This window comes from Labrus mixtus, chromosome 20, assembly GCF_963584025.1.
Source record: "Labrus mixtus chromosome 20, fLabMix1.1, whole genome shotgun sequence".
Taxonomy (NCBI): Eukaryota; Metazoa; Chordata; class Actinopteri; order Labriformes; family Labridae; genus Labrus; species Labrus mixtus.
The window spans coordinates 23,986,236-24,014,083 of record NC_083631.1 but is presented as its reverse complement, the minus strand read 5'-3'; the positions used below and the strand labels follow the sequence as shown (position 1 = coordinate 24,014,083).

General features: G+C 45.8%; 2 protein-coding genes across 3 annotated transcripts; one reads left to right on the top strand and one right to left on the bottom strand.

The window, feature by feature from the left end:
- The first annotated feature begins 2,571 nt into the window (after positions 1 to 2,571).
- LOC132954713 (serotonin N-acetyltransferase-like) lies at positions 2,572 to 5,275 on the top strand. Of its 2 annotated transcripts, XM_061027354.1 has the most exons (4): positions 2,572 to 3,059; positions 3,363 to 3,621; positions 3,944 to 4,098; positions 4,182 to 5,274. In XM_061027354.1, exons 2-4 carry the CDS (start codon positions 3,468 to 3,470, stop codon positions 4,548 to 4,550), a joined length of 678 nt encoding a protein of 225 aa, XP_060883337.1. In that variant the 5' UTR covers positions 2,572 to 3,059; positions 3,363 to 3,467; the 3' UTR covers positions 4,551 to 5,274. The 2 variants fall into 2 exon arrangements, with proteins under 2 accessions (XP_060883337.1, XP_060883338.1); XM_061027355.1 differs by having other exon boundaries at positions 2,572 to 3,621; positions 4,182 to 5,275.
- Positions 5,276 to 9,503: 4,228 nt separating this feature from the next.
- Positions 9,504 to 26,754, bottom strand: evplb (envoplakin b). Its single transcript, XM_061065269.1, has 22 exons — positions 26,594 to 26,754; positions 23,111 to 23,210; positions 22,404 to 22,558; positions 21,829 to 21,952; positions 21,610 to 21,738; positions 20,801 to 20,842; positions 20,546 to 20,707; positions 20,244 to 20,351; positions 19,083 to 19,178; positions 18,872 to 18,982; positions 18,328 to 18,474; positions 18,082 to 18,236; positions 17,620 to 17,717; positions 17,255 to 17,427; positions 16,965 to 17,143; positions 16,720 to 16,858; positions 15,978 to 16,171; positions 15,697 to 15,847; positions 15,063 to 15,146; positions 14,225 to 14,362; positions 13,356 to 13,448; positions 9,504 to 13,265 (listed from the first exon to the last, which is right to left on the bottom strand). Exons 1-22 carry the CDS (start codon positions 26,632 to 26,634, stop codon positions 9,753 to 9,755), a joined length of 6,132 nt encoding a protein of 2,043 aa, XP_060921252.1. The 5' UTR covers positions 26,635 to 26,754; the 3' UTR covers positions 9,504 to 9,752.
- Positions 26,755 to 27,848: the final 1,094 nt, after the last annotated feature.

Below are 27,848 nucleotides of genomic sequence, written 5' to 3'. Positions count from 1 at the left end.
CATGAATCATGTCAACCTTGTGATCGGGTTGTGCTTGTAGCTCAACGGGTGTTTTTGGATGATGGTTATATTTTGTTGGACCAGATTTTTAAAAAGCTCTTTGAAACGCTTCCGAATGCTAAAAGTTCAGCATTGCAATATTTAAACCGAAGGAGCCGCCGACTTTATCTCTTCATGGATCTACAGTTATGTCCATCATATAAACCAGTTTAGTTATCTTAGCTGACATGTAACTTGATAGTATTTTTTAAACCCACGTGCTCTGATTGTCTGCTTGCATATGAAAATAGAAATGTGACTTTAAGCTGCCTCTTTGCCTCGCCATGCTTTTCTCAAGGTTTTAACCATATTCATGAAGCGGCCATTTTCCTCTGATGTCACTCTCCCCGGGATGGAAGCTCAAACGTTTCATTTCAGCTACTGTCTCTTTAAGGCCCTCTTACCCACATGCCCACTTTCCTCTGATTGGCCAGCTCTCTGGAAGCCTTCAGAAGGGCAGAACGCTGCAGGGCTGCCAGGGGAGGGCTGGGAGAAGAAAACATATGTAAGAGGTTTCACCGGCGTATGTAGAGGCTTGAAGCCGTCTCGAGAAATTCTTGGTTTCATATCGGGGAACTTTGGCGTGATTTGCAGAACAATCAGTTTAGCGCCCTCTGCAGACTCATCCTGGGATTACTCCAACAAACGTTTACCTCATGATCTGAAACTTTGACCACGTTTAGTGCAAGATGGCACCTCCTTTGTTGAAAAATGAGGTCGATGCTGAAGTGTAAAATCCTGCAGTTCCTGGAGTGTCCACTAGAGGCTGGCTGCAGAAGCACAGGAAGTCACATACACACCCATTCTAAAAAGCCTGTTTTTACAGCAGAGATTAACATGTTTACAGCCTGGTTCAAAAAACCAAATAGGTGTGATTAGCTCATGTCTCGATGGACACACACTGTACGGGGGGTGAATGTTTTGATGACTCATCAGTTTTGATTTGATGAAGGATAAGAGTTATTCACAATAAGGCGTGTAGCTGACCTGATTGACAGGTGGGCGCAGTGTAACGGTTTGTCAGGAGGTTTAAAACCCGCCTCAGCTCCAGCTCTCAGCCTGTCGTTAGGTTGACTGAAAGTTAGACTGAGACAGCATTTCCAACACGGAGACCGCCATCGATGGGACTCCAGCGCCCCCTGCAGGAACAGACGGGGGACGACACTCAGGCTTCAAACGTTAATATTTACAGTCTGTGGGATCAAATGAATTAACAGCAGTAAAGGATAAATAGCTTACAATCTTCCCACACTGAGCATGACATCAGAGGAAAATGGCCGCCGTGTGAGCACAGTGAATTGGTTTTATATATCTGACGATAGGTCGGTGTCGACTTGTAATTATTCGTTGTGAAAGCAGCGATCCGAGCATGTTCCTCTGCTTCCTTCTTCTTCTGTGCCTTTTTCCACTCATGTGAAAGTGAAACCCCATGTACGCCACTCGCATACTGAAAGAAGCGTCATTTCATGAAGGTATTTTCATAGTTTTTGCATTTTATCACGAGATGTTTGTGGGGTTTCCTGTGATTTGTATGTGCTGCTACAGCAGTGGTTGAAATGTCGAGCCGTGCAGGAGTGTTTGTAGTCGGGTGCGATGACTTTTCTTATCGATAACTTTTATACTTTTTGAGTTATTAAGATTTAAAAAACAATCCAATAGACAGCGACTGTATTTATATCTCTGCTACTGTATTCAGTACAAAAGTCCATTCATATTTCAAGATGCTCAGAACGCCACGTTGACCAGCTGTACCAACGCTCTCCATCATGACATGTACAGTTCATGAGTTATTAGGAGCTATAATGCATTAAAGTCTATTGAGCCCAATCCACTCACCTTGTTTCTCACCTGTTTGATTTTTATTAATCCCAGAGGAGAAGATCGGGTTCACACTCTTGTTATTGACTGCTTGGGGCCCCAGACCAGTAAGGGGGACCCAGAGGGCTGACAGACTGTAATCCAAAGCAGTGGCTCAAAATTTGCACATTTTGCAATATTCTACAATTCACTTATCAGACTCTTTTCTCCAAAGCGACGTACATCAGAGAGTAAGAACAACACAAGCAAGGATCTAGAAAAAAGGGAACAATGTCAGTAAGAGCAAACGATCAGCTTTGAGTCTGATTGGACACACAGGTGCTGACAGGAAGTGACCAGAGGCAAAGCACAACATTGAGGGCAGTTCTTGAGAGCTCTAATCAGTATAGAAACCATCTTATAAGTCGTCGTTATCAAACAAAAACCATCGTCATTACCATCATCATCATCAATAATATGGAGACCATCATCATTAAGTTAGTAGGTATTCATGAAAGAGCTGGGTCTTTAGCTTTTTCTTAAAGGTGCAGAGGGACTCTGCAGATCACATGGAGTTTGGAAGTTCATTCCACCACCGGGGGGCGACAGAGGAGAAGAGTCTAGTCAGAGACTTAGGACCCTGTTGTGAAGGTTGGATCAGACGCCTTTCAGTAAGAAACCTCCTTAAGTTTAGAGTTGTTTGTGCTGTGTTTAAAACAACAATCAGAGGAGTTGTTTTGCTTTGTTTGCGTTTTGAGAAATACAGCGTTATTCTCAAAATGCAAACACACCAACCCTGATCCTTCCAGTTTAGCTAGTTCTGGTCTAGAGATCATCTGATGTGGTATAGATTAATAAAAACTAAAAACTAAAGCGCTCTTTCTCCTCGGCCCTCAGGAGGGTTTGTGTGAGAGGAGATAAGGAGGCTGTAATGCGCAGAGTTATGGAAACAACTTCTGTAATCCTTCATCACGTGACTCATACTAAAATAATCACTTGATAATGAAGAGAGACGCGCGAGGAGGTGACACAAGCGGAGAAGTGAAGCTACACACACACACACACACACACAGCTCTACAGCCTCAGGTGAGTGTGGATCCTGAACCTACACACACACACACACACACACACACACACACACACAGCTCTACAGCCTCAGGTGAGTGTGGATCCTGAACCTACACACACACACACACACACACACACAGCTCTACAGCCTCAGGTGAGTGTGGATCCTGATTTCCATCCACTTACAAACACGCACATTTGATGCTCTGAAATGTCATTTGACTGAATTGTTGTTCCACTTAAAGCTGGGTCAGTGAGGGAGGCTTTGATTCATAAAAAAAACATTATCTATCAGTTGAGCAACAACTGGCACAGTTAATAACAGGGTTCAGATGAATTGCCACACACAAACAATCCGACTCTGACATCAATTATTCAAATGCAAATGAGCGCCTGAACCACAGCCGGCACAGCTCTCCTATAAGAAGAGACTCAGAGCGTCCTGTCGTCCTCGCAGGGCCTGACAGGTGATCCTGCCGAGCGTGAGACAAGCACAGGAGAGGTGAGAAGAAGAGAAGAAAGTTTTCTGTGGAGGAGGGGAGAGAGAGAGAGAAGTCGTAGGATGTCTGTTATTGGCGCGCTGCCTTTCATCAAACCAATGCTGCCTGGACCGTCCGTCTCTCCGGGCATCCAGAGGAGACACACTCTGCCCGCGAGCGAATTCAGACCCCTGAACACGCAGGATGCCATCAGCGTGTTTGAGATCGAGCGAGAAGGTGAGTGACGCATTTTCTGAGTCATGTGATGAAGCTGAAATCCGCTCTGAGTTTGTGCTCAGGGGACAGAAGCGTTTAATCGAGAGAGGGATTTGCGTAAAACTATTTGCAACATTGATGGAACTAATTCCCTCTTAGTAATGTATTCATTATATGAAAGTCACCTGTTAAATATTATTTTCATTAACATCCATATCTTTTAACCTATAACACTCTCAGAAGTATGATAAGTGGGGGTTTGTGCAGTTTAAAGCGTGCGTAAAAGTTGTGCCAAACCATTTTTACGCACGCTAAAAAAAATACCGTTCTCTTTCTCTTCCAGCGTTTATCTCAGTGTCAGGTGAGTGTCCCCTCCACCTGGATGAGGTGCGTCATTTCCTCACACTGTGTCCAGAACTTTCTATGGGATGGATCGAGGAGGGCCGGCTGGTTGCTTTTATCATCGGCTCTCTGTGGGACCAGGACAGACTCTCCACGGTAAGACATTCAGCACATTAACAAACTAACATACAGGTATGTATCGAATAAATGATCATAATCGCTTTTTATTTTTGCCCCAGGATGCACTGACTCTCCACAAGCCGCGCGGCTCTACCGCCCACATCCACGTGCTCGCCGTGCACCGCACCTTCCGGCAGCAGGGCAAAGGTCCCATCCTGATGTGGCGCTACCTGCAGTACCTGCGCTGCTTCCCAAACGTGCGCCGCGCGCTGCTCATGTGCGAAGAGTTCCTGATCCCCTTCTACCGTAAATCCGGCTTTAAGGTGCTGGGCCGCTGCGCCATCACCGTGGGTCCCCTGACCTTCACGGAGATGTTGTATCCGATCAGCGGGCACGCGTACATGCGCAGGAACAGCGAGGCCATCCGCTTCCCGCAGCATCCTCTGACTCTGCCGCTGACAAAGACTGATGAGCAGGCGGATGTATGACCAGGTGCAGTTTGTCACTCAGGTGTCACTCCTTTCTAGGAGATTATTGTTCATTAAAGTCTGCTTGCTGTTTGTTGAACTAAAGCTAAATGTGACGTCAGCCCTCCCTTAATGTCAAATAAAAACACAGGTTTCATGAAACCATCATGCGACTCTTACATTCAATTATTCATCAGTTAGTTCCGACCAAGCAATCTGATTGGACAAGAGGCATTCCATGAGTGACGATATAGAAGAACAACATCACCGGAACTTTTCACATCATGTATCCCTCCGCCTCAGCGTGCAGGAGCTCTGAACACCTTTAATGAACATTTACAGCTGAGAAAGTTTTTATTAGTTCATCACCTCAAACCTCAGACTCTCACAACACACCCAAATGTCACTAGTTTCATAATTTTAACAGTTAAGTAAAGGTTCATCCTACAAAGGTAGCTGCTGCGCTGTGGTAACCATGGACACCAACAGTAGAGTAGAACGTTCGGGTTGCTAGGCAACGGTCTAGTTACATTGCGGAACTAAAATATAATCTGTTGTTGATTTTTACTTTTTATTAATATCATCTGCTTGTATAAATGCATGTATAATGCATTATTAAATCTGCTGTAAATGTTAGTGAGTGACCAACATGTGTAGCCTGTTGTTGTTCAATGGGACAGATTTCATTTTGTGATGTTTTGTTTTATATTTGTGTCTGTTTCAAAATCTCAATAAAATGTTTTCTACTGTTTATAAGATTAACAAAAAAAACTTTTTTATTTGATTTTCCTCCTGCAACACATTTATAAACACAAACTGACAAAAAACGAAAGTCCTCTGCATGCACAAATGCACAGGTGTTGCAGTGATGGAAGCGGGCAAGAGAAGTGGTTCAGATAGAAGTGATTGTACCCGACCTAAAAAGCCTCTGCATGTTTCTAATAAGCTCCACGAGCAGAAACGTGCTCAAACTAGGATCAATATTGGAGATGCTTTTGAAAAATGGAGAGAGGTTAGAACACAGAAAGGTTTACAGACCCATGCAGAGCTGGATAAACACTGAAGCTTCAGAGTCCACCACATGGTGACCTGAGTGAGCATCCATTCTGGGGGGGGGGAGACAGCTCTCTATGATGTTTAGAATTTAGACTGCAGTACCCATTTTAAACACTAGGTGTCAGAGTTACATACTGCTCCATCAAACATCATCTTTCGTTTCAAATGTGAATAATTACATATTCAGTTATTCAATGTGAGGGTTTTATTTTGGTGCTGGGTGCAGAAATTCAGGATTGAAAGCAGCTCAGGTAGAGAAAATCTGAGGAGGCTAAATGAGGAATAACATCGTAAATGACATTGCATGTTCAATTAATTGTAAACTTTGATTTGCATAGTGCCACATCACAATGAAAGGTATTTATACATACGTCAGAGCGCGTCTAGGTCGACTCTTTGTTTCATTATTTACAAAAACCTAACATGAATCCACCAATGCTCAAGCACTCGACAGCAGCAAGGGAAAAAAAATAATTATTTTAAATGTCAGAAACCTCAAACAGGACAGCACACATTATTGGAAAGTCATCATCTGTGACCAAACATCACGTTTCCTCAGAGTGAGAGAGATGCCACTGTTCCTCTGAGCTGTGGATCTGACGGTACAGACCGGCCTCTCGTGTTCTCGACTGAAGCTTTAATCACGTCTAATCCACGGACGTGTCAGGATGAGTAGCTCCTTCTCCTCCTGAGGACAAACCTGCACCAAGAGCTCACCTGAAAGTGACTCGAAAAAAAAAATGCAGTTCCTCCAGTGGCCACTTGAGGCTGACCCCAAAACAGAGTCGACCCCCTGTAGACCAGAATCACAATCAAGCACATTTTAAAGTACATTAAAGGAGCAGTATGTAACTCTGCCCCCTAGTGGTTAAAATGGGTACTGCAGTCTAAATTCTAAACATCATAGAGAGCTGTCTCCCCCCCCTCCTCTCTAGAGTCCATGCTCACACAGGTCACCATGTGGTGGACTCTGAAGCTTCAGTGTTTATCCAGCTCTGCATGGGTCTGTAAACCTTTCTGTGTTCTAACCTCTCTCCATTTTTCAAAAGCATCTCCAATATTGATCCTAGTTTGAGCACGTTTCTGCTCGTGGAGCTTATTAGAAACATCACTCGGCCTGCGGCGCCCCTCAGCTTACACCTCCTCAGATTTGTAGTATGTTTGTAGAAGTTTGGAGCACAGGTCCAACTTGTTGCAGCGGTGATGAGCAGACTGGTTTAGATTGTGCTGTTCTGCTTTTTGTTGTGCTAATAATCAGTGTTGGTCTGTCAGACGCTCAAAACAAGTTCAGCTGCTCCTGTGTGTTTGTGTCGAGTAGGAAAATAAAGCTCAGAGCTGAAAGAGAGAGAGAGCTTTTAGTCACATGGTGTGTGGATGATTGCAGGGCGAGCAAACAGGAGGGCTGTTTTATATTCATTCATAAAAAGCATGAGGCCGAGACCAACATTTTAAAGCTTTTTGTAAAGGTTTAAAACATCAGCACGGCACTCAGAGTTATTATAATAATAATAATCCAGCTAAAACAAAAAGAAGCCGCCAATTAACGAGTGCATCAGTCAGGGAAATGTGTTTCCACTTACTGTACGTGACGTATTCTGCTTTTTTATCAGGAGTGTAATCATCACACGTGCGCTCGAGTCTCTGCAGCGTTGATGAAATAAATCATATGTTCAAAGAAAAACAGAAATAGGAGGCGGCCGGTACACAATGCAGGATAGTCTAGTGTTGGAGTATTTGAGATCGGTCTTTTTGAAGGTCTCTTATCTGGTCTCGCACTGCCGTGGTCTTTTATCAGCCTCTATCCCTGAATGTCTTGATTTTGTCTCAGTCTTGCCCTGTCTTGGTCTTGTCTTGGTCTCAGAGCTCTCTGGTCTTGGGCATGTCTTGGTCTTGGTCTTGGTCTTGTCTTGGTCTCAGAGCTCTCTGGTCTTGGGCATGTCTTGGTCTTGGTCTTGGTCTTGTCTTGGTCTCAGAGCTCTCTGGTCTTGGGCATGTCTTGGTCTTGGTCTTGGTCTTGTCTTGGTCTCAGAGCTCTCTGGTCTTGGGCATGTCTTGGTCTTGGTCTTGGTCTTGTCTTGGTCTCAGAGCTCTCTGGTCTCAGGCATGTCTTGGTCTCGGTTAGTGGGGTCTTGACTACAACACTAGTTGAGTCATAACAGCATCACATTTTAACAGAGATAATCTTGTTTGTGAGGTTTTCTGTAATCCTGAACTGCCATCCCCTGAAATTAATCCAGCTGCTGGTGATGCCTCCCCACATGGGGCAAGCACACCAACCACTAGGCCACCGGGCGCCCACCGTGGGTTTTGTTTTGATGAGGAGGTGAAGAAAGTTGTTCAGTCATGTTTCTATCAGCTTAAGGTAATGTGCTACACTAATCCTTCTGATCCTCTGAGGATTTCAACAGAGTTGTTTATCTTCATCGCCTACGATTGGTCCAAAATACTGCAGCTGAAATCACCAAGAAAACAAGATCTGATAACTCCAGTTCAAGCTTCATTACATTTACATCTTCTTTTTAAATGTATCACATTTAAAGGAGCAGTCTGTAACTCTGACACCTTGTGGTTAAAATTGGTACTGCAGTCTAAATTCTAAACATTAAAGAGAGCTGTCCCCCCCCCCCCCCCCCCCCCCCTCCTCTTTAGAGTGGATGCTCACACAGGTCACCATGTGGTGGACTCTGAAGCTTCAGTGTTTATCCAGTGATTCAAAGATGTCTCAAAGTTTGTATAACCTTTTTAGGATCTGCATGTTGAATTAAAGACGCAATTTATTGTAACATTTTTTGAACTTCTTAAAAGTGAAATAATAGGTAAAGATCCTTCACCCCTTCTGAACGTAGAGCGGGGTCACGTCAGCCTCCAGACCGGCTCATGGTCAGTAATCCCACAAAGTCCTTCCAGTCAGCGGGTAATCTGGAAGACAGACATCCCAGCAGAGTGGCCTCAGATTCCCACATCATCACCTTTCACTGTCACCTCCTCTGCGGGGGCAGATCTCAGACTTTTCCCAAACCACATCAACTCTTCGAACTCTGCCAGGAAAAAGGAATTTAAGCTTTTGTTGACGAGTTTCTACGGCGCTGATTTGTGACGAAGGGCTTCTAATTCTGAAGTCTGTTTTCTTGCCCAGGTTGTTTTTTTCAGACACGTGCTCCCTCCAAGGCGACCCCTGAGTTTGACCTTGTGAACCACTCCAGGCCTGCGGTGAGCCATTTTTAATCTGCATCCATAATCCATCATTTCAAAGCATATGACTCATCAGGGTTTACCAGCAAGGCGTGCTAAGTATAGCGATATGGTCGTGAGGTGATGATGATTCATACTGTTGTGTTACTTTGTAATCCTTCTTTACATTAACAGCTAAACAACCATGCTAGCAGCTCTGTGAGACTTTACCCGTTTGTCAGATATGAGAGCAGTTATCAGGTCAACAGGTGTTGCAGCGATGGAAGCGGGCAAGAGAAGTGGTTCAGATAGAAGTGATTGTACCCGACCTAAAAAGCCTCTGCATGTTTCTAATAAGCTCCACGAGCAGAAACGTGCTCAAACTAGGATCAATATTGGAGATGCTTTTGAAAAATGGAGAGAGGTTAGAACACAGAAAGGTTTACAGACCCATGCAGAGCTGGATAAACACTGAAGCTTCAGAGTCCACCACATGGTGACCTGAGTGAGCATGGACTCTAGAGAGGAGGGGGGGGGGGAAGGACAGCTCTCTATGATGTTTAGAATTTAAACTGCAGTACCCATTTTAACCACTAGGTGTCAGAGTTACATACTGCTCCTTTAAGTGATCCAAACCATGAATTATATTTTTACTTCTACTCGTGTACCTTGACTTGTTTACGAATTAAACCAACCCAGTGAACAGACATTTTGTTCTTCATATTTAAAAAAAACAGGACAGAAATGTTCATATCAAGCTCGTAGTTTAATAAGAATGTGTGAAGTATTACCCTTGACACAAAAGTAAACCATAAAACACAAACATGACCCTCATTTTTACAGAAGACCCCCAAAGTAAAAAGCTTCACATGTTCAGTTTCACCAAAAAAGAAGAAACATGAATTTAGAATCTGCACCTCAACATGTTTCAGTTAGCATTATTATAAAATCTGAAGCATCAGTTGCCGCACCAAATAAGCCGTCGTCCATTTCTGTCTACATTCTGTAGGGCGAGTTGAAGCGGTAGTTTGAGTATGACGGGGTGTTTAAAGCCTTGCTGGAGGCGACAGGAAGCAGCAGCAGCCCCGTGCTGACGTCTTTTGTACACCGATCCATCGCCTGCTTGTACGAGATCTTCTCCTTACTGATCGGGTCGACCAGCTCTTTGTTGTAGGAAGCCTCGTCCTGCAGCTCTTTGCCAGTTTTGCTGTCGATCATATTGGCGTCGAGAGCTTCTTGCAAGGTGAGGCGGCCCGCTTTAGAGGGATCCACCAGCCCGCCGGTCAGGTACTGAGCCTCCATGTACCTTCTTGCGTTCTCTGCAGGGATATAACCTTTCTGGGCTGCGGGTCCCACTGGTAGACGCGCTTTGGTCGTGGGATCTTCTACTCCAGTGAAAGCTTTCTGAGCGTTCAGGAGCTTGTACATTTGACCCTGGTCGATGAGGCCTTGCTGAGCCGCCTTGTGGACGGAGAGTTTGTCCTTTTTGTTGAGATCGACGATTCCTCCGGAGGCAGCCTGTGCCTCCAGCAGCTTCAGAGCCGTGTTGGCGTCAATGAGCTGGCGGGTCAGGGCGCTTCTTACGGACATGCGGCTGTCAGTGGTGGTGTCATAAACACCAGAGATGGGAAAGTTCTCGTCTCCTGCCGCGGCAGTGAGGTCTTTGGTGCTGCCGCTGTGGTGCGAGTTCAGGGTGGAGTTCATGTTGGAGTTGAGGTTGGGGAGGGAGGAGCGCAGGGAGGTAGGCATGGTGTTCAGAGGAGAGGGCGGGGCGGCTTTGGTGGGGGATCGTGGAGTCGTTATCGGTGGAAGAAAAGGCTTTTTGGATTCTCCGACAACAAGCAGGGCGAACTCAGAAATGGGCATTTTCCCTTCCTTGTAGCGCATCAAATCATACTGAGTCAGTCGACCTTCCCTCAGAGCATCCTTCACAGGGTACTGCATCCCACTCTTACGATCCTGCAGAATCGTTGTGTCCCCATCTTTGCCCGTTGAGGTGATCTCCTCCCAGTCACACTCCAGCTCTGACAGGTGGATGTACTGGTTGCGATCAATCAGCCCCGCCACGTAGGCTTCATAGGGACACATGTCTTTACCAGTTTCTGGGTCCATGATGGTGATCTTGGTGGACAGGTTGGTCTCTCTGGTGTGAGTCTCAGTCTGCTCTTCTGTCTTGATGCTGTTCTGCAGCTCGAATATGAGGGCCTCTTTCTGGTTGATTCTGTCTTTCTCGTTGAGGATTTCTGTCTCCAGACGTTGAACTTCCGAGGAGGACTTCAGAGTCCTCTGCCGCGCCATCTGGTTCCTCTCGCTCAACAGCTTGGACTGTTGCTGGAAGGTAATGCTGATGCTGTGTCGTTCGGACTCTAGCATTTTGAGCTGTTTGAGGAGATCTTCCTTCTCCCTCTTCAGAGCGTCTCTGTTGCCAGCGCGCGTTGTCTCCTCGTGTGAAGTCAGAGACTTTGACGACTGCAGATGGGTCAGTTTGATGGTAAGGTTCTGCACGTTGTCCTCCAGGTTCCGTCTGAGATTTCTCTCCTGCGTCACCAGCTCTCTCAGATGTTCCCTCTCGGCCTCGACTCCTGGGTCCTTCTCTACGCGGACAACTTCCCTGTAAACAACTTTCTCCAGTGACTTCTCCTTCTGCAGAATGACCAACTGGTGCCTCAGGTTTCGGATTTCTCTCTCCAGACGACTAAGATTGGTGCTTTCAGTCTCCAAAGTGATGCGTAATTCATCGTCAAGTTTTTCCAGATTGGGATCTCTCTCCACTTTGAGGACCTCCTCGATGACAATCTTTTCCTCGACGGGCGCCGGAAAGTTTTCTAATTCGAGGATGCGAGCTTTGATCTGCCTGAGCTCAGACTCTACCTGAATCTTCTTGTGGCGGTCGTCCATCTGAGACAGGGTGCTCTGTTTGTCTTGAACCAGGGATCTGAGCTGTCTGACCTCTAACTCCAGCTTTCTGCGGTTCTTCATTTCCTCGTCCAGGGACTTGTTCAACTTCTCATGTTCCAGGATCTGCTTGGGGTCCTTCTGAAGACGCACCATCTCCTGCATCACGATCTTCTCCTCCGGTTTCTGCCTCTCCAGGAGGATGTACTGGTTCTGAAGGTCAAAGATGATCTCCTCCATACTGCGGCGCTGCTGAATCTCCTCTCTGAGATTCCTCCGGAGTCTGTCCGCCTCCTTCTCAATGAGAGGATCGTTCTCATATTTGATGAGCTCTTTGTTGACCAGCTTCATCTCCACCTTTGATTTCTCCGCCTTCAAGTCGTCCCTCTCTTTGCGCAGGCGGATCAGCAGCTCCAGGGTGGTCTCGCAGTTCAGTTGCACGCGGGACACTTGGTTGTTCAGCCGTTGCAACTCCCTGATGACCTCGGGGCTCTTCTCCTCGATGATCACCTCCTGGGTCACCTCCTTGAACTCCACTTTGGGTTTCTGGCTGCGCTGGGCGGTCAGAGTCGTCATCACAGAGGTGATTTCCCTCTCTATGTCCGTGCAGTTACGATTAGTGTCCTGCAGCTCTTTCTTCAGACGCACCAGCTGGACTTCTGTATCAGGATCCACTCTGAAGATCTCATTGATCACCTCCTTCACCTCGACTTTAGATCGGAGCTTCTCCACTTCACTGTAGCGCAGCTGAAGCGTGGTCAGATCCCTCAGCAAGATGGTGTTCTCCTCTCTCTCCTCTTCCACGGCGATGCGCAGCTTCTTCGACTCCTCCACGGTTTCTGGATCTTGTTGAACCTGTTTCACCACCTTGCTGACTATCTTGGGCTGGATGGTGGGAATGACCCTCTCCAGCGTGTTTATCTGGCTCCTTATTCTAAAGATGTTATCGTTGAGCTCCTTCACTCGAGATTCAGAATCAGAGATTTCGCTCTTGAAGGTGAGAACGGCTTTCAGCATCTGTGGATCCTTTTCCAGCCTCACCACTTCTTTCTTCACCACCGTCTCCCTGACTTTTGGTTTCTGCTGAGACAGAACGGTGAGCTGAGTTTTCACATGGACCGTCTCGGTATCCCTCGTCTGGAGCTCGAGCCGCAGCCTCTGCATCTCTTCTCTCATCTTTGCGGCTTCTTTGTCGAGCTGAGGGTCTCTCTCGTATTCAGTCACCACCTTGTTCACTAGTTTGGGTACGACTTTGGTCAGCTGCAGCTCCAGTTTGATAATCCTCTCGTTGAAGATCTCTATCTCCGAGTGGGTGCGTGATCTCTTAAATGATTCCTCCTGGACCCTTTTCCTCAGAGACTCCAGTTCCACCTCCAGTTTGGGCTCTCGGTAGTACTCCACCACCTCCTTCTCCTGAAACCTCTCCACCCCTCTCCTGCTCTTCAGAGACACAAACCTTGCACGGTATGTTTCCAGGTTTTTTTCTGCAAGTAAGCGTCTGGCAATCTCCTCAGCTAATTCGTTTTTCAGGCTATCACTCGCCTCCAGGTCCTTCTTCTGGCTCTGCATCTGCAGCTGCTGACTGACGACCACCTGGTTCACTCTCTCGTCATTCTGGAAGTCGAAGGAGGAAGAGGGCGATATCAGAAAAGAAAGACTGTGATGATGAAGGTCAGATTGTTGCTCTTATGAGTGATGTCATACCCTGGCCTTGATGCTCTTTGCCGTCTCCAGCTGGTTGAGACGCTGGCTGTTTTCTGCAGAGACCTCAGCGTAAAGGTTCAGGAGATCTTTCTCCTGTGGACGAACCAGAAGGTCAGATTACAAAAGAAACTCAAAGTGTGAGTAAAGAGTAAAGTCAAAATTGTCTTAAGCCAGGCATACGCTGTGCAATGTCAGAACGCTTCGCCTCGATCGATTGTTGTTTGGCGTGCGGAGTACACTGAGGCACACTGCCCCAGTGCAAACTGTCAGACACTGTCATAGATCACCATGGCAACAACAGTCATGCCTGTTTGATATGTTTTTCCCTCCCATCACCAAAGAGGTTAATGAGAGAAACGTCGGCAGGAAATATCTGAAGATTTCCAGCTGATAGGGATGCGGTTATTGCTGATGCTTAGCGTGTGTGTGTGTGTGTGTGTGTATGTGTGTGTGTGTGTGCGTGTGTGTGTGTGTGTGTGTGTGTGTGCGTGTGTGTGTGTGTGTGTGTGTGTGTGTGCGTGTGTCTGTGTGTGAGAGAGTGAGATAAAGATTTTATGGCATATTTTGGGCTTTTTGCCTTTATTTAGATGGGACAGTAGATAGGGTAGGGCTGAGAAAGAGAGGTGAATGCAGCGCAGGTCGGACTTGAACCCGAGGCCGTCCGCTTTGAGGACTTCAGCCTATGAACATAGGGCGTAACCTAACCACTAACCACCACTTTTTACCGACAGACATCAACGCTCGTTCCTGATTGAACTCGTGCAGAGAGAGCTCTCAGGGTTCGACAATCTGACCACACAATGTGAGCTCGGAAATTAAACGTTGATGCTCGGCTTTATGTGCCTTCAGGTGATCGTCTTAAAGCGTACCTTTCTCTGCACAGCTTGAGCCATAGTCAAAGTTTGCAGTTTCTTTGGGACTGGTTCGTCGTCTTCATCGTCATCATCATCGCCGTCATCGCCGCTCCTCAGAGTGCCGCGGTAAGTGTTCGACTTTATATCGTACTCCTGGAAAAGAAAAAAAATATTTAACAATCAGGTAATAATAAAAACATGTGCTCGGCTAATTCTTAGATTTTGGAGAGAATCAAGAACTCTGACACTGAAAATGTGGAAAGAAGAAATGATGACAATAGCTTCTTGTGACAATATGTTGGGAAACTGAACTGGAAAAATGACATTTCTAAGGAGCAATGGGACAATTTTAGCCAGTTTATATCAGGAGAACACAACACATCACTGTTGATTGACTTTTGTTTGTTTGTGAGTACATGTCATCTGCCTTCCTTCTGGTGATGCACTGTTGATACTTTCTTCATCTAATTTCTGTCATCCATTTATTGTCTATTATGTTTCCTGCCTGTTTTGTTGTTCCCTTTTAGTCTGTTTGTTTGTTTTTATAATTGTTTGCCATTATGTGTTTTTACCTATTTAGGCTACTTTTAGCTATTTATAACCTAATGTGAGAGTTAGTGTGAATGTTTGTATGTTTTCATGTTGAGCCTCAACAAAAGGTAATTTTCTGTCACAATGTGATAGACAATTAAGTTTTTTGAATCTTTGAATCTTTGAATCTTTATAATGTTGTTATAAAAATCAATAAAATATAAATTATAAAAAAAGAAAGAAAAAAACATTCAGGTAATAAATGCTTGAAATGTTTGAAGCGTATCGATGTTGATAAAAGAGACAAACTCTCTGAACTCACGTTGAGGACGTTCTGCAGGTCACGGGAAAGAAGCTTGACTTGGTTTAAATCATCCGACTTCTTCTTGATGTCCTCCATCACTCGCTAAAGAAGACAGCGAAACAACACAGCGGATCATTTTACAACAACGCTAAATCCCCCTGCACTCTCTCCATCCATTTGTAGTTTAACCTTCATGCATCATTATGGACATTTTTGTCCATTTGGTCAAATGTCTCCTCTTCATCTGGTCATCATTTTGTCTGTTAGAGCATATGGAACACATTTTTGTAAGAAAGTCTCTCTCTTGACACATTTTGGAATTTTAATAGATCAGGGAAACATGTTTACTACACTCTGAATAATTATCAGGAATTTAACCTTTTAAATGCCAGAATCATGTAATCAAATTGGTATTTAAAGGGTGAAATTCCTGATTATTACTCAATATTTGGTAGTTTTGAGCAGGGCTGAAGTTGTTTAAGAGATTTATGCAGAAAAAAGTAGAAAAAAATATCAATCTGTTCTATTTTTATATCAGTTTTTTGGAAGTGGACATTTTTGTCCTTAGTGACTTCAGAGGGTCGTAACTTAAACTGATGCCTGAGGGTTAAATAAGAAAACGTTGGAGTTGTAAAGATGATTTTGTACGGACCTTCTGGGAGTTCTGCTTGGCTGTGATCCGCGCCACATCATCGCTCGCTTTGATTTTATTGTCGGGAAGATTAACCAGGAAGAAATCCAGCGAATGAACGGCGTTCTGGAAGTCTTGGTTTTTATTGGTCCCGTCCTTTAGGAGAGCAGATCTGAAGCAAAAATGTGAAAATAAAAACAACAGATATCAAACTCAATTCCACAGAATCCCAAATAAAATCAGGATGTCTACGAGGTTAAGAAGCACACAGAGACAGACCAGCTCGGTCCGATCTCGCTCACCTGTCCTGAAGCTGATTGTTGACCGTCGCGTAGCGGTTCTTCAGCCGTTTCACCTCGTTCTCCTGACGCTGGATGTCAGGACAGTATTCTTTGAAGCTCTGCTGCAGGGAGCTGCATGCTTGTTGCGTCAGGTCGAGGTCTTTACCTAATTTATTCAGAACATCCTTCTTGGCAGCGACATCCTTACGTACAGCCTGTTTGATATAAAGACAAAAAAAAACAAAAATCCAATCTAACCAAGGTTATCCAAAAAAAGTTTGGATAACCTTGATGCTTTCTGTGCTCCATATCTCATATAAGCCTTAAACTTTCAGCCATCTCTTCTCCGCTTATCTGAGGTCGGGTAGCAGTAGCAGCAAGCGCTATGATGTCAACCCAGACATCCCTCCCCCGAGCAACATTTCCCAGCTTCTCCTGGGGGATTCTAAGCGTTCCCAGGCTAGACAGGATTTATAAACCCTGCAGCGAACTCTGGGTCTACCCAGAGTGTCCTCCTGGTTGCCCGGAAACCTCCAAAGGGAGACTCCAGGAGGATCCTAATCAGATGCTCGAACCACCTCAACCCGGCTCCTTTCAATGTGAAGGAGCAGCAGCTTTGAGAAACTCATTTCAGCCGCTTGTTTCCCCGATCTTATTCTTTCAGTCTCGACCCAAAGCTCATGACCACAGGTGAGGGCTGAAACGAGGATCGACCTTTTAAAGACTCTATAATACTGGTGAGTTGCATCATAAAGAACGTCACCTGCAGCTGCTGGTTGCGACTCTGAAGGGCGTTAGGTTGATTGAGGATGGTGCCATCTTTAGTGAGCTGCTCCTCGTAACCAGAGACGATGCCGTCCACGTTCTTGATCTGCTTCTCGAGGTACATGGAGGCCGTAGCTCTGGATCAGAGAAGAGACACACGGGTTAAATAAAGTCTCAACAACGATGTTTACAAATCGTCTTGTATCAAATCTTCGAGGTAACATGTTTTTTATATTTTCTTACTTTTTGCTGTAAAGATTGAGAAGCGAGTAGATGTCATCGAGCTTGTTGTTGGTGCCGCTGAGTTTGACGGGCAGGGTGGAGGCGGTCGGTCCGAGCGGTTTCTTTGCCAGGATTGGTTCCATCTCTCTCTGGACCGCAGACTTCTCCGCCTCCAGCTTCCTCACCGTCAGAGCAGATTTCTGCAAGAAAGGCGGTTTTTAAAAATCACAACAAGACAGATTTATGTGAGCGCACAGACGAGAACACTGAATGAATCTAATCTTTTTTAAAAAGAAGATGTCTCCGGTCACCTCGTGCTCCTGCAGCCGTTTTGCCAGGTCCTCTGTGGGGTTAATGTTGTCCAGCGGAGACCGGAGTCGATTGAGGATTTCTTTTTCGGTCCGTTCCAGCGCTTTGTTGATCCGGTCGAGTTCACTCGCCAGCTGTGCAGCCCGGGGATCCTCAGGAGCACTTTGTACGGTGGCTGAGAAGGAGCAAAGAGCAAAAAAAAACATCTACAATGAAAAGTTTGACCGGCCGGATTCATCCATCAAACGCTCATCCATCTTCTGGATTTATCGTTTTAAAGAACTTTTGACTTTCATAGATAAAACTCGACTTTCATTACGACTCAAAGAAATCAAAATAAAACTTTTAAAGGTTTTGGTCTTCTCACCTGCCTTCTGAGGCCGCACCGCCTCCACGGTGGGGTTCTTCAGGGAGGTTAAGAGGGCGGATCTACGACTCTTCAGGCCCGTCAGAGCTCTGTCCAGACTGAACACACACACACACACACACACACACACACACACATGTTTCATTAATATCCTCTGTAGTTGTTGTAGATATGTAGTCCTCCTCTTTGTCCACACTTTCCATCAGGGGGTCATGGTGGACATTGTGCAGGACTAGTACTTGGTCGTGTAATTGAAAAAAACTGGACTAGTCCAAGACCACCGAGGCCGTCTACCAGAAGGTCCTGAGCCGCCTCTCAGCCCCCCCGTCTTGTTTTCCTTCTCTCTGTAGTTTCTTACACTTCCTGTGTCGTCGTTCTCTTTGTGTTTGTTTTGTCTCTGCTGTAATTTAAAACATGCAGTGATTGGTTGTAGTAGGTTGTATCTTTTTTTACACTTTGTACCTGTTTAACGTCTCCATGGCCTCATCATCCGGCGGCGGGATCATGAAACACGCCCCAGGGAGGGTTTTTGTCTCTCCACTGGCGTTCTGAAGCACCCAGTTCTTATTATCAGAGTTGGACTTTAGTTTGAGCATATCACCACGCCTCACCGTGTCCTGAAACACACAGACCAACGAGGAGGGGAATAAAAACAACATGCAGCCATGTTTCATATTTAAGAAGCCTGAGAGTCACTGCTGGTCTCACCTCCTCGTCCTCCCAGTCGCATAGGGACACGACTGTTGTGGGTTTAGTGGGCTGAACTCGACGTGACTTGAGAGGAGCGACGGTGCTGCTGAGCTCTTGGAGGGCGGCCACGCGGTCCTCGTTCCTCTTCACTGCGGGTTCGTCTCCCTGAAGGAGAGGAAGAACAGAAGAAACGTTAAAATGGTTAAATGGACTCGAGCTCGTTTGGGATTTGTCTAATCCCATTCCAGGCAATTCAGGTTTAAGTGTCTTGCCCTAGGACACATCAGACATGTGGCTGCAGGAGCTGGGGATCGAACCCTCAACCTCCCAGTTCAGAGACGACCTCAACCCACTGAGCCACAGCCGCCTCGTCAATCTGTGTTTATGTAAGAGGAAGGGGCGGGGTGTCGAAACTGCAGCTGCACCCGTCTCTACATGTGTAATACTTCAGCTCTTGTTGCCAGGTGTGTGTTTGCTTCACTTTTGTACAACAGCAGGAAGTGGAGATGTGCGTCTATCTTTGTATACAGTCAACGGTTTGGACCATGGACTCATGTTGTACCTCTATCACGATCAGGGCCTCGGCGTTGCTCTTGTTAGCCAGAGACTTTGGGTCCAGAGAGGTGTTGAGTCTCTGCAGGGAGTCGGACAGCGTCTCCGCATCCAGCTGGAACTGAATCAAACAAACAGAGAGACGCGTTAACACGTTAACACTGAGCAGGAGGATTTAAACTCACAGTCCGTCAGAGTGCGGTGTGCTCAGAGAGGATTACCTTCTTGTAGTCGTCGATGTTGTCCAGGTGAGTCTCCTGAGCCAGACACAGGTTGAGGAAACCTTGCCACTCTGTTTGCACAGTTTCCATGTGAGCCTGCAAACAACACACTGATTCAAATCAATGCAAATCATCCGTCACATTACTGTGATGTCTGTGACGCTTATTCAGTTATCAGACTCTGTATTTCACTTTTTCACTTACACCCTCCAGCATGAAACCAAAACAAGCTGCTGTTGTGTGGCCACGCCTCCTCCAGAGACACACCTCCAACCCCTCTGCCCTCACGTATGCATGAAGGATACAAGTGAAGCGGCGGACAAAATCGTCCTCTAGTTGCAATTAGCTGTGTCCTGCATTGTTGTGTTAGCATGCTAATGTTAGCGCTCTTTAGTTAGCTCGTAGCTTCACATTGTTGTGTTAGCATGCTAATGTTAGCGCTCTTTAGTTAGCTCGTAGCTTCACATTGTTGTGTTAGCATGCTAATGTTAGCGCTCTTTAGTTAGCTCGTAGCTTCACATTGTTGTGTTAGCATGCTAATGTTAGCGCTCTTTAGTTAGCTCGTAGCTTCACATTTCATGTAAACTGACACAGAATGAGCGTGATCTAAAAACTCTTACTAACATCCAAATAATCAGTGAGTATGTTCTTCTTCTTCTCTCTAGTTCTTGACTAAAACAGCTTTTATACACAAGGGGAGGAGCCGGCCGTCCCGTCCATGTAAACACGGCTCTGACAACAACACAGCCAGCGGGACTCGAGCTTCTCCCTCATTGTAGACAGTCAGGACTCAGAGACACATTTACACAGGACAGACTTTATGATTTATTTATGTGGAACATGTCGATCATTCTGACTTTAAGCTTCTTGTGACATCCTATCATGTTGCACATTCCTGCAAAAATCAAAAATCTCCTCTATTACACCAACATGTCAAAACAGACAAGTTATTCAGACAAAACTGTCTGTAGAAGGCCTTAAATATGTTGTTTTTTTTGCAGTGAAAACTGACCTTTGAATATGAGACCTAACGGGGATTCCTTTGCTTTTGCAACACCCTCAAGTGGACACTCGAGGAACTGCAGATGTTTTATGTATTTAAACTTTCTGATGTCTCAGATTCTGATGTTTCTGGTGTCTGCCTCAGCTGACAGGTTTTACCTTTACTGCCACGCTGCCCGGATGTTTTTTCCCAATGAGAGTCTCTCCTTCCTTCTGCAGCTTGTTGACCTCGCTCTCGTGAGCGATCAGGCCGTTTGTTTTGAATTTCTGTGGACAAACAGGAACAGAGATGTAGAAAACATGACATGCTGTTTCAAGCAGATACAACAAATACTTCTGGCTGAACAAGTCGATGCAAACAGCTCCTTCAGAGACTTCCTCGAGGGAACACTAAACAAACTTTTAATGCAAACAGGATCTCCCTCCGAGCACATTAGTGACATCACCACGCTCCGGCTCACCTCGTACTCCATGCGGACGCCCCGGGGGTCCACCATGCGATCGCTCCAGTCCCTCTTCAGGATCCTATCCTGCTGGCCCGACAGGTAGCCCAGCTCCTTATTGCAGCTCTGCATGTAGTCATACAGAGAGGCCAGGTGGTTTTTCCTCTTCTGGGAGCTCTCCTGCAGAGATAGATAAACACAAACACATCCCTCTAAACCTGACTGAACCCATTAAGACAACTCCAGAGACACATGCAGGATGGACAAACTCACGTAAAGGTTGGCGTATTTCTCCTTGAGAGCGGGGTACTGGTCCTTTAAATGAAGAAGAAGAAGCAGGTCAGTGATTCAGGAGAGCATGACGAGTCTGTTTATCTTTCTGTGTTTTACTGACACATGATCTACTTTAAAGTCTTTAAATGTGATTTTTCACACTTAAATATCTAAATCAAGTATATCCTCTGAAAATAACTCTGTGAGTCATGACTGTCTACAATGGGTGTAACACCCGAGTCCCACTGTCTGTGATGTTTTCAGAGTTTTCAGAGTCCTATCTTCACTTTGTTTACATCGCCCGGACGGCCGGCTGACTCCTCCCCTCGTGTATAAAAGTTGTTTAATTGAGGGACTAGAGAAAAGAAGAATAACATACTGTACTCACTGCTTAACTGTGTTTCTAGATCACGCTCATTTCAGGTAAATTTACATGCAGTGTGAAGATACGAGCAGAATAAAGATCACTAGCATTAGCATGCTAACACAACAATGCAGCGCGAGTTGTTTTGGTTTCATGCTGGTGCTCAAGGGCGACATCTGCTGGATCAAAAAATCACATAAAGCCTTTAAAGTAGCTGATATTAGACTGAGAGGACCCCCAAACTCCAGAGTACACAGGTGTTCTCCCTCAGAGCTCCTCCTACATCATTTCTTTCTCCCCTGGTGCACGCTCTTTTCAGTTTGTGGTCGTTTTGATATTTTCTCTTAAATGTTACATTATCTGTCGCAGTATGTTTGTACATTAATATCATCCATAAACTGTGTAAAAAGACAAACAGCTCTTGATTAATGGTAACCGTGGTTACCTTGGAGGTGGTGCTGGGCTGCAGCTGGGAGCTGTAGTCCTCGATGGAGCGGTTCAGGATGTTGTGTGCTGCGATCTGCTTCTCGACGTCGGACAGTTTGGGGCCGTACGGCTCTGCATTCAACTGTTTCTGTAAAACAACAGCAGAGAGAGAGAACTATCACAGCTGATGAGCAACAGGAAGTCTGGGCACTGAAACTCAACCGGAGCTCAAACCGACCTGTTTTTCATCCAGCAGAGGACCCCAGCTGATCTTCTGTGTGGGCTCAAAGGTTGGCTTGCGGTCGTAGAGTTTCCTGTAGACGGCGCAGTTGTTCACCCAGCGCTCGTGCAGATTTTTCACGCTGAAACAAACAAAAGTGTTTGAGATTTGTACCCAAAGACTTCATGAACAACCTGAAGCAGCTGCAGGAATTAAACTTAAAAAAAAAAAGAACAAATCACATATTGATCTTTTTTTTTATAAAACAGGATGTGCCATTTCTCTTCTTTTCTTTTCTTGTCTTTGTCTTTCATATTTTCCCCTTTCTGTTGTCACTTCCTGTTCCTGTTTCCCTGTCACTTCCTGTTCCTGTTTCCCTGTGTGTGATGCACTGTTGGCTGCATGTTTGTATGAAAGGTGTAGTATCAATAAAGTTTGACTTTGAGTCCTGGTGGAGCAGACGGGCGGGGACAATCAGAGGGAATGTGGAGTCACATCTCGATGGTATGCGACACATCGAGTTTTGGGGAGTGTCTGCCATGTGTGTGTGTGTGTGTGTGTGTGTGTGAGATGATTTGTCAGATTAGACTCACTCCTTCTCGATCTCCTCCGCCTGCGGGTGGTGCAGCCTCTTGGACTTGTCCACGTCCATGAAGAGATCCTTCAGCAGCTTCTCGGCCTGCGCCAGGCTTTCTGAGTTCACCTTCTGGTGGATCAGACTCTTCTTCTTCACATCTCGCTCTGAGTCCTGCAGGAGGAGAAACATTACAACTTCTTTTCAGGAAGAAATAAAAAGGCTCATCCGCAGCAGCCGCCATGCTGGAAATCCTGTCTCAGTCTAACGTTCAGTCAACCTAACGACAGGCTGAGAGCTGGAGCTGAGGCGGGTTTTAAACCTCCTGACAAACCGTTACACCACGCCCACCTGTCAATCAGGTCAGCTACACGCCTTATTGTGAATAACTCTTATCCTTCATCAAATCAAAACTGATGAGTCATCAAAAAATGTTGACAATCTGAGAGCAGCCAGAAGAGTTAAGTGGGTTTAATAAGTGCAGTCACAAGAGACAGGGGGCGTGTCCAGACTTTTTTTCACTGGGGTGGACCCAGACTTAAGCAGGGGTGGCATGAAGTTTGTGGGCACACACACTATCCTGCATGGTTCCTGATCGTGCAGAGCTTTAAAAAAACAGACTGAAGTCGATCTGCTGGTCCTGGTTAAACGTCCTGCAGCAGCAGCGTTTTGTGAGGAAATATTAAAGCAGGTGAAGACACATGGACTAAATGTTGCCTGTCTTACCTCAGCCAACAGCTCCTCTGCTCTCAGGATGTCTTTCTCCACCTGGTCTGCATTGCTCTGCATACGAGCGATCACCACAGCGAGCTCGTTGGCCTGACTCCTGAAAACACACACAGACAGAAGAGAGTCAGAATCATCAGACTGACGATCACACACCTCCAAAGATCTCCAAAATAAAATGTTCATCAGGACTTCTCAGGTGAATATGGATTATAAAAAATGTAATGAAATGTTTTTGACCACAACTAAATACATTTTCCTTTACCCCCCCCCCCCCCCACCCCTCCTCGACACACTTCCTCATCGAGCTGTCACTCACAGACTCTTTCTGCAGACCTGTTTGTGCTCTCTTAGTGTTTGTTCTGTCATTCCTCTGCCAACTATTTATCCAGACACACCCAGGGGACACACGTGGGGGGGGGGGGCAGGAATGTGTGGTTCTGACATTCCTGAACGTTCAGCTCTTATCAAACGGGCGCCGTCATTAAGTTTCAGAAACGGTTGTAGTCAGACATTATGACTCATAGTGGTTCAGGGAGGAGTGACAAAAATAGAATTCAGTCTCTTGATCTTGAACCTTTTCTTTAAAACTTCTGATTAACTTTATTTGACTTTGCTGTAAAATTATTACGATATGTATTTTTGGTTTGTTGGATTTTATTTAAAGGTCCAATCAGTGAGCTGTGTAGAGAGTGAGATGATAAAGGTATCTTACTATCTGATCATTAAGGAAACATGTTGAAGTGCTGGCTTCTCTGACAACAATGCAGCAGTCAGTATGTCCTCCTTCTAACTTTAGATTCTGCTCCTGAATGCTCTGGATTTGTTTGGACCAGAGAAGGTAGGCGCTTTTAAGACACCCACACGGCGTCCACATTTGGACACCCCTCAGTTTGTCAGATATGAGAGCAGTTATCAGGTCAACAGGTGTTGCAGCGATGGAAGCGGGCAAGAGAAGTGGTTCAGATAGAAGTGATTGTACCCGACCTAAAAAGCCTCTGCATGTTTCTAATAAGCTCCACGAGCAGAAACGTGCTCAAACTAGGATCAATATTGGAGATGCTTTTGAAAAATGGAGAGAGGTTAGAACACAGAAAGGTTTACAGACCCATGCAGAGCTGGATAAACACTGAAGCTTCAGAGTCCACCACATGGTGACCTGTGTGAGCATGGACTCTAGAGAGGAGGGGGGGGGGGGAGACAGCTCTCTATGATGTTTAGAATTTAGACTGCAGTACTCATTTTAAACACTAGGGGGCAGAGTTACATACTGCTCCTTTAAAAACTAACGAGAACACAGTCCAAACACATGAAGAGGAAACTGTTTATAAGTCAGGACCAGAGATTATTTAAGGAGGCGAAAAGTAAAATGGAAATAATGGACGCTGCGGGTTAGAGAGAAAAAGGACCATCCGGCTTGTTATCAGCATACTTGATGGTATCGAGGTGTCCATGAACAGGTTTAGGAGCAACTTACGCTGCCAGGTAGACAACTTGTTTTCCAGCGAAGGGTTTTTTAATCTCAGCAACACGATAAGAAACCACATTCTGCTCGTATGACAGCAGCATGGCTCCGTGGTCCGGGTGGTGAACTGGCCTTCCTGAAGTCCTGAATCGTCACCCGATGAGAAGATTTGGAGCATTGTGGCGCTGATGGCTCCCAATGCCTGGCAGTCTGTCACGCCCCATGTGTATATATTGCCTCACAGCGAGGAGGTTCCTGGTTTGAATCCCCGTCTGACGGGAGTCTCTCTGTGAGGAGGTTCCTGGTTTGAATCCCTGTCCTTCTGGAGTCTCTCTGTGTGGAGTCTGCATGTTCTTCATGTGTGGGTTCTCTCCTGGTTCTCCGTCTTCCTCCCACAGTTCAAACACATGCTCGTTAGGTTAACTGCTGACTCTAAATTGTCTGTAGGTGTGAGTGTTAGTGTGGCTGGTTGTCAGCCCTGTGATTGGCTAGCGACCAGTCCATTATGTAACCCCGCCTCTCGCCCAATGACAGCCGGGATCGGATTGGCTCCAGTCCCCCCGCGACCCCGAACGGGAAAAGCTGCATAGATAATAGATGGATGGATGGATGGGTATAATTTTAAAAAGACAATAACATTGGCAGCCCTGCAGCATTCGGCCCCTCTGAAAGGCCTCCAGAGAGCTGGCCAATCAGAAGAAAGGTGGGCATGTGGGGAGGAGGGCTTTAAAGGGACAGTAGCTGAAATGAAGCGTTTCAGGCAGAGGATGAAATGAGAGTTTAAATAAAATAAATCAGATCATGTGAAGCTGCTCTGAAGGTTTCACAGACTGAAGACATGAAAGGTGGGAAATGGGGTCTTTAAGACGTCCCCCTGCTTTCAAACTCTATAACAGCACTCACGGGAAAGCTTCCTGTCCAATCAGATTAACTGTGTCCGACCTAACTGTTGCATAATCATGAATATCGAAACCTATACTGCTGTATGCTAACACATGAAGAAAACATGAAAAACACCCAGAAACTGACTCATTTACTTCCTTTCAAACTCATGTGTGACTGTTCAGATGAACACACACACACACACACACACACACACACACACACACACACACACACACACACACACACAGACCATGCCCTGCCACTCCCTCAGCTCTTCCTGCTGTCACCGAGCACCGTGGCGTCAGGACACGCCCCGCTGTGAAGGAGCGCTAATGTTCAACAACCCTCGCCCATCCACCTCAGGGTGACACGCTGCACCGAGGGGAGATAAACACCTGGCTTTATCACCCTCAGAGGGGGTTGCACAATTACACACACACACACACACACACACACACACACACACACACACACACACACACACACACACACACACACACATTTATGACCGTGTGCACCTTCATAAAAAGCTGCCTGATAGAGTCTCCTCCTCTACTCAAACAAACACTGGTTCCACTTCATAGCAATGACAACAAGCCGCTCTCTATTATAAACTGCCTCGGCTCGGATTAGAGCTGTGAAGGCACCGTGTTGACCGAGAAGCCAAATGAGTCACAACACCGGCCTGATGAGCTCTTTGATGACACACACACCTTGGGCAAAGACACAAATAAAATAAAGACAGAAATAAAGGGAGTCAGGTGAGGCGAGGACAATCAGGTAAAACACACTCCATTAAATAACACGGTGGTGTCATTGTTAGAGACAGCACAGGAGGGAAGATGTCAGGAGACTGTATCAAACACAGTGTGTGTGTGTGTGTGTGTGTGTGTGTGTGTGTGTGTGTGTGTGTGTGTGTGTGTGTGTGTGTGTGTGTGTGTGTGTGTGCGTTTAAAGGGACACCATGAGGTACTTTTGATATCGTCCAGGATTATCAAACAGCCCTCTCCCTTTGCAAACACAAAAATGAACAGGGGGAAAATGAAAGCAGAGTTGTGGAAACAGAAGAAGGGACAGTAACATGAGCTCTCACACACACACACACACACACTCAGGTATTTAAGGGCACTCACTTGCTGAGTTTCACGGGACTGTATTCCTTTTTGTTCGACATCTTTTGGAGGACCGTCCGGAGGCCTGTTCTGTGTAATCTGAGTCCGACTGTTTCCTCTCAGCTCCTCTCTCTCTCTCTCCTCTCGCTCTCCTTCTTGTGGCGTCACCCTCCTCCTCCCTTAACACAGTTTAAGGAGCGTCCACCTGTCTCAGCTCCTCCCAGCAGGCCAACAGGTGTGTTGTCAAATCAAAAGTAGCAGCGGAGGAGCAGACCGGGCGGACCTGTTTGACGCTCCACAGCCTCGTCTGACTTCTGATTCTCCCCCTGCAGCAGCATCCGCTCTGCTCATTAAACCAGTCTCTCTACACTCTGAACACCTCTTCTGTTTGATGAGTTCCTCTGCACCATTTTGAACCCCTCAGAGGGTTTATTTCCCCCACCTGCACACACCTGCACACACACTCTGATTGGTGCCTGCAGCATGATAAAGCTCTCACTGTTTCCACTCGAGGAGGAATGTAACCGGACAGGTCGCTCCTCGGCTTATCAAAACGATTATTAGTTGAATTGTTCGTTTGACCTGACAAACGGATGTGTCATTACCATTTTTATGTGACATATAACCGTTTATACGTGCTCTAAGGAGGTGATAACAAACGTCTACGAGAAGAGGATGAATGAAAAGAGAAATTGGAGTAAAGAAGAAGATTTACTTTATTAATCCTCCACTTCATTGTGTGACATGCTAAACACACACAGGCTTATATGCATTAATGGAGAGATGTCAGAGTGAGGGGGCGGGCCCACAGCGAGCTCCTGAGATACAATTTGAGCTTGACATTTTGAAATGTTTATTCATGCTCCTATTTATTGTGTTTTTATTGTGTTTCATTCTATATGTTATTTTATTTGTTCTTTTTGTTTTGTGCAGCACTTTGGTCAATCTAGGTTGTTTGAAATGTGAAATAAAGATTGATTGATTGAAGGGGGTTACTCAGTGCCTTGCTCAAGGGCACCTCTGCAGTGCTCAGGAAGTGAACTGGCACCTCTCCAGCTACCAGACCAGTATCCAGATTTGGTCCGCACCAGGACTTGAACCGTCAACCCTCGACAGAGACTCAGATGCTGCTGATACTGTAATATACAGCAGTATGTACGGGGCGGACTTGAACCCAAGTCCCTACCGACTGAGCTATGGCCGCCCCTAAATGTTGATATATATTTATATATATGAGGTTACGGCCTACACCTGATCTTTTTCTAAAGCGTGATTA

Excerpts from the sequence above, each read along its gene's own strand:
- LOC132954713 (XM_061027355.1), top strand. The coding sequence starts at position 3,468 with ATGTCTGTTATTGGCGCGCTGCCTTTCATCAAACCAATGCTGCCTGGA. Across the intron at positions 3,622-3,943 it reads GTTTGAGATCGAGCGAGAAG|CGTTTATCTCAGTGTCAGGT; the intron begins GTGAGTGACGCA and ends TTTCTCTTCCAG. Across the intron at positions 4,099-4,181 it reads ACCAGGACAGACTCTCCACG|GATGCACTGACTCTCCACAA; the intron begins GTAAGACATTCA and ends TTTTTGCCCCAG.
- evplb (XM_061065269.1), bottom strand. The coding sequence starts at position 26,634 with ATGTCGAACAAAAAGGAATACAGTCCCGTGAAACTCAGCAA. Across the intron at positions 23,211-26,593 it reads AGTCCCGTGAAACTCAGCAA|GAGTCAGGCCAACGAGCTCG; the intron begins GTGAGTGCCCTT and ends GTGTGTTTTCAG. Across the intron at positions 13,266-13,355 it reads CAAAGAGCATCAAGGCCAGG|AATGACGAGAGAGTGAACCA; the intron begins GTATGACATCAC and ends TTCGACTTCCAG.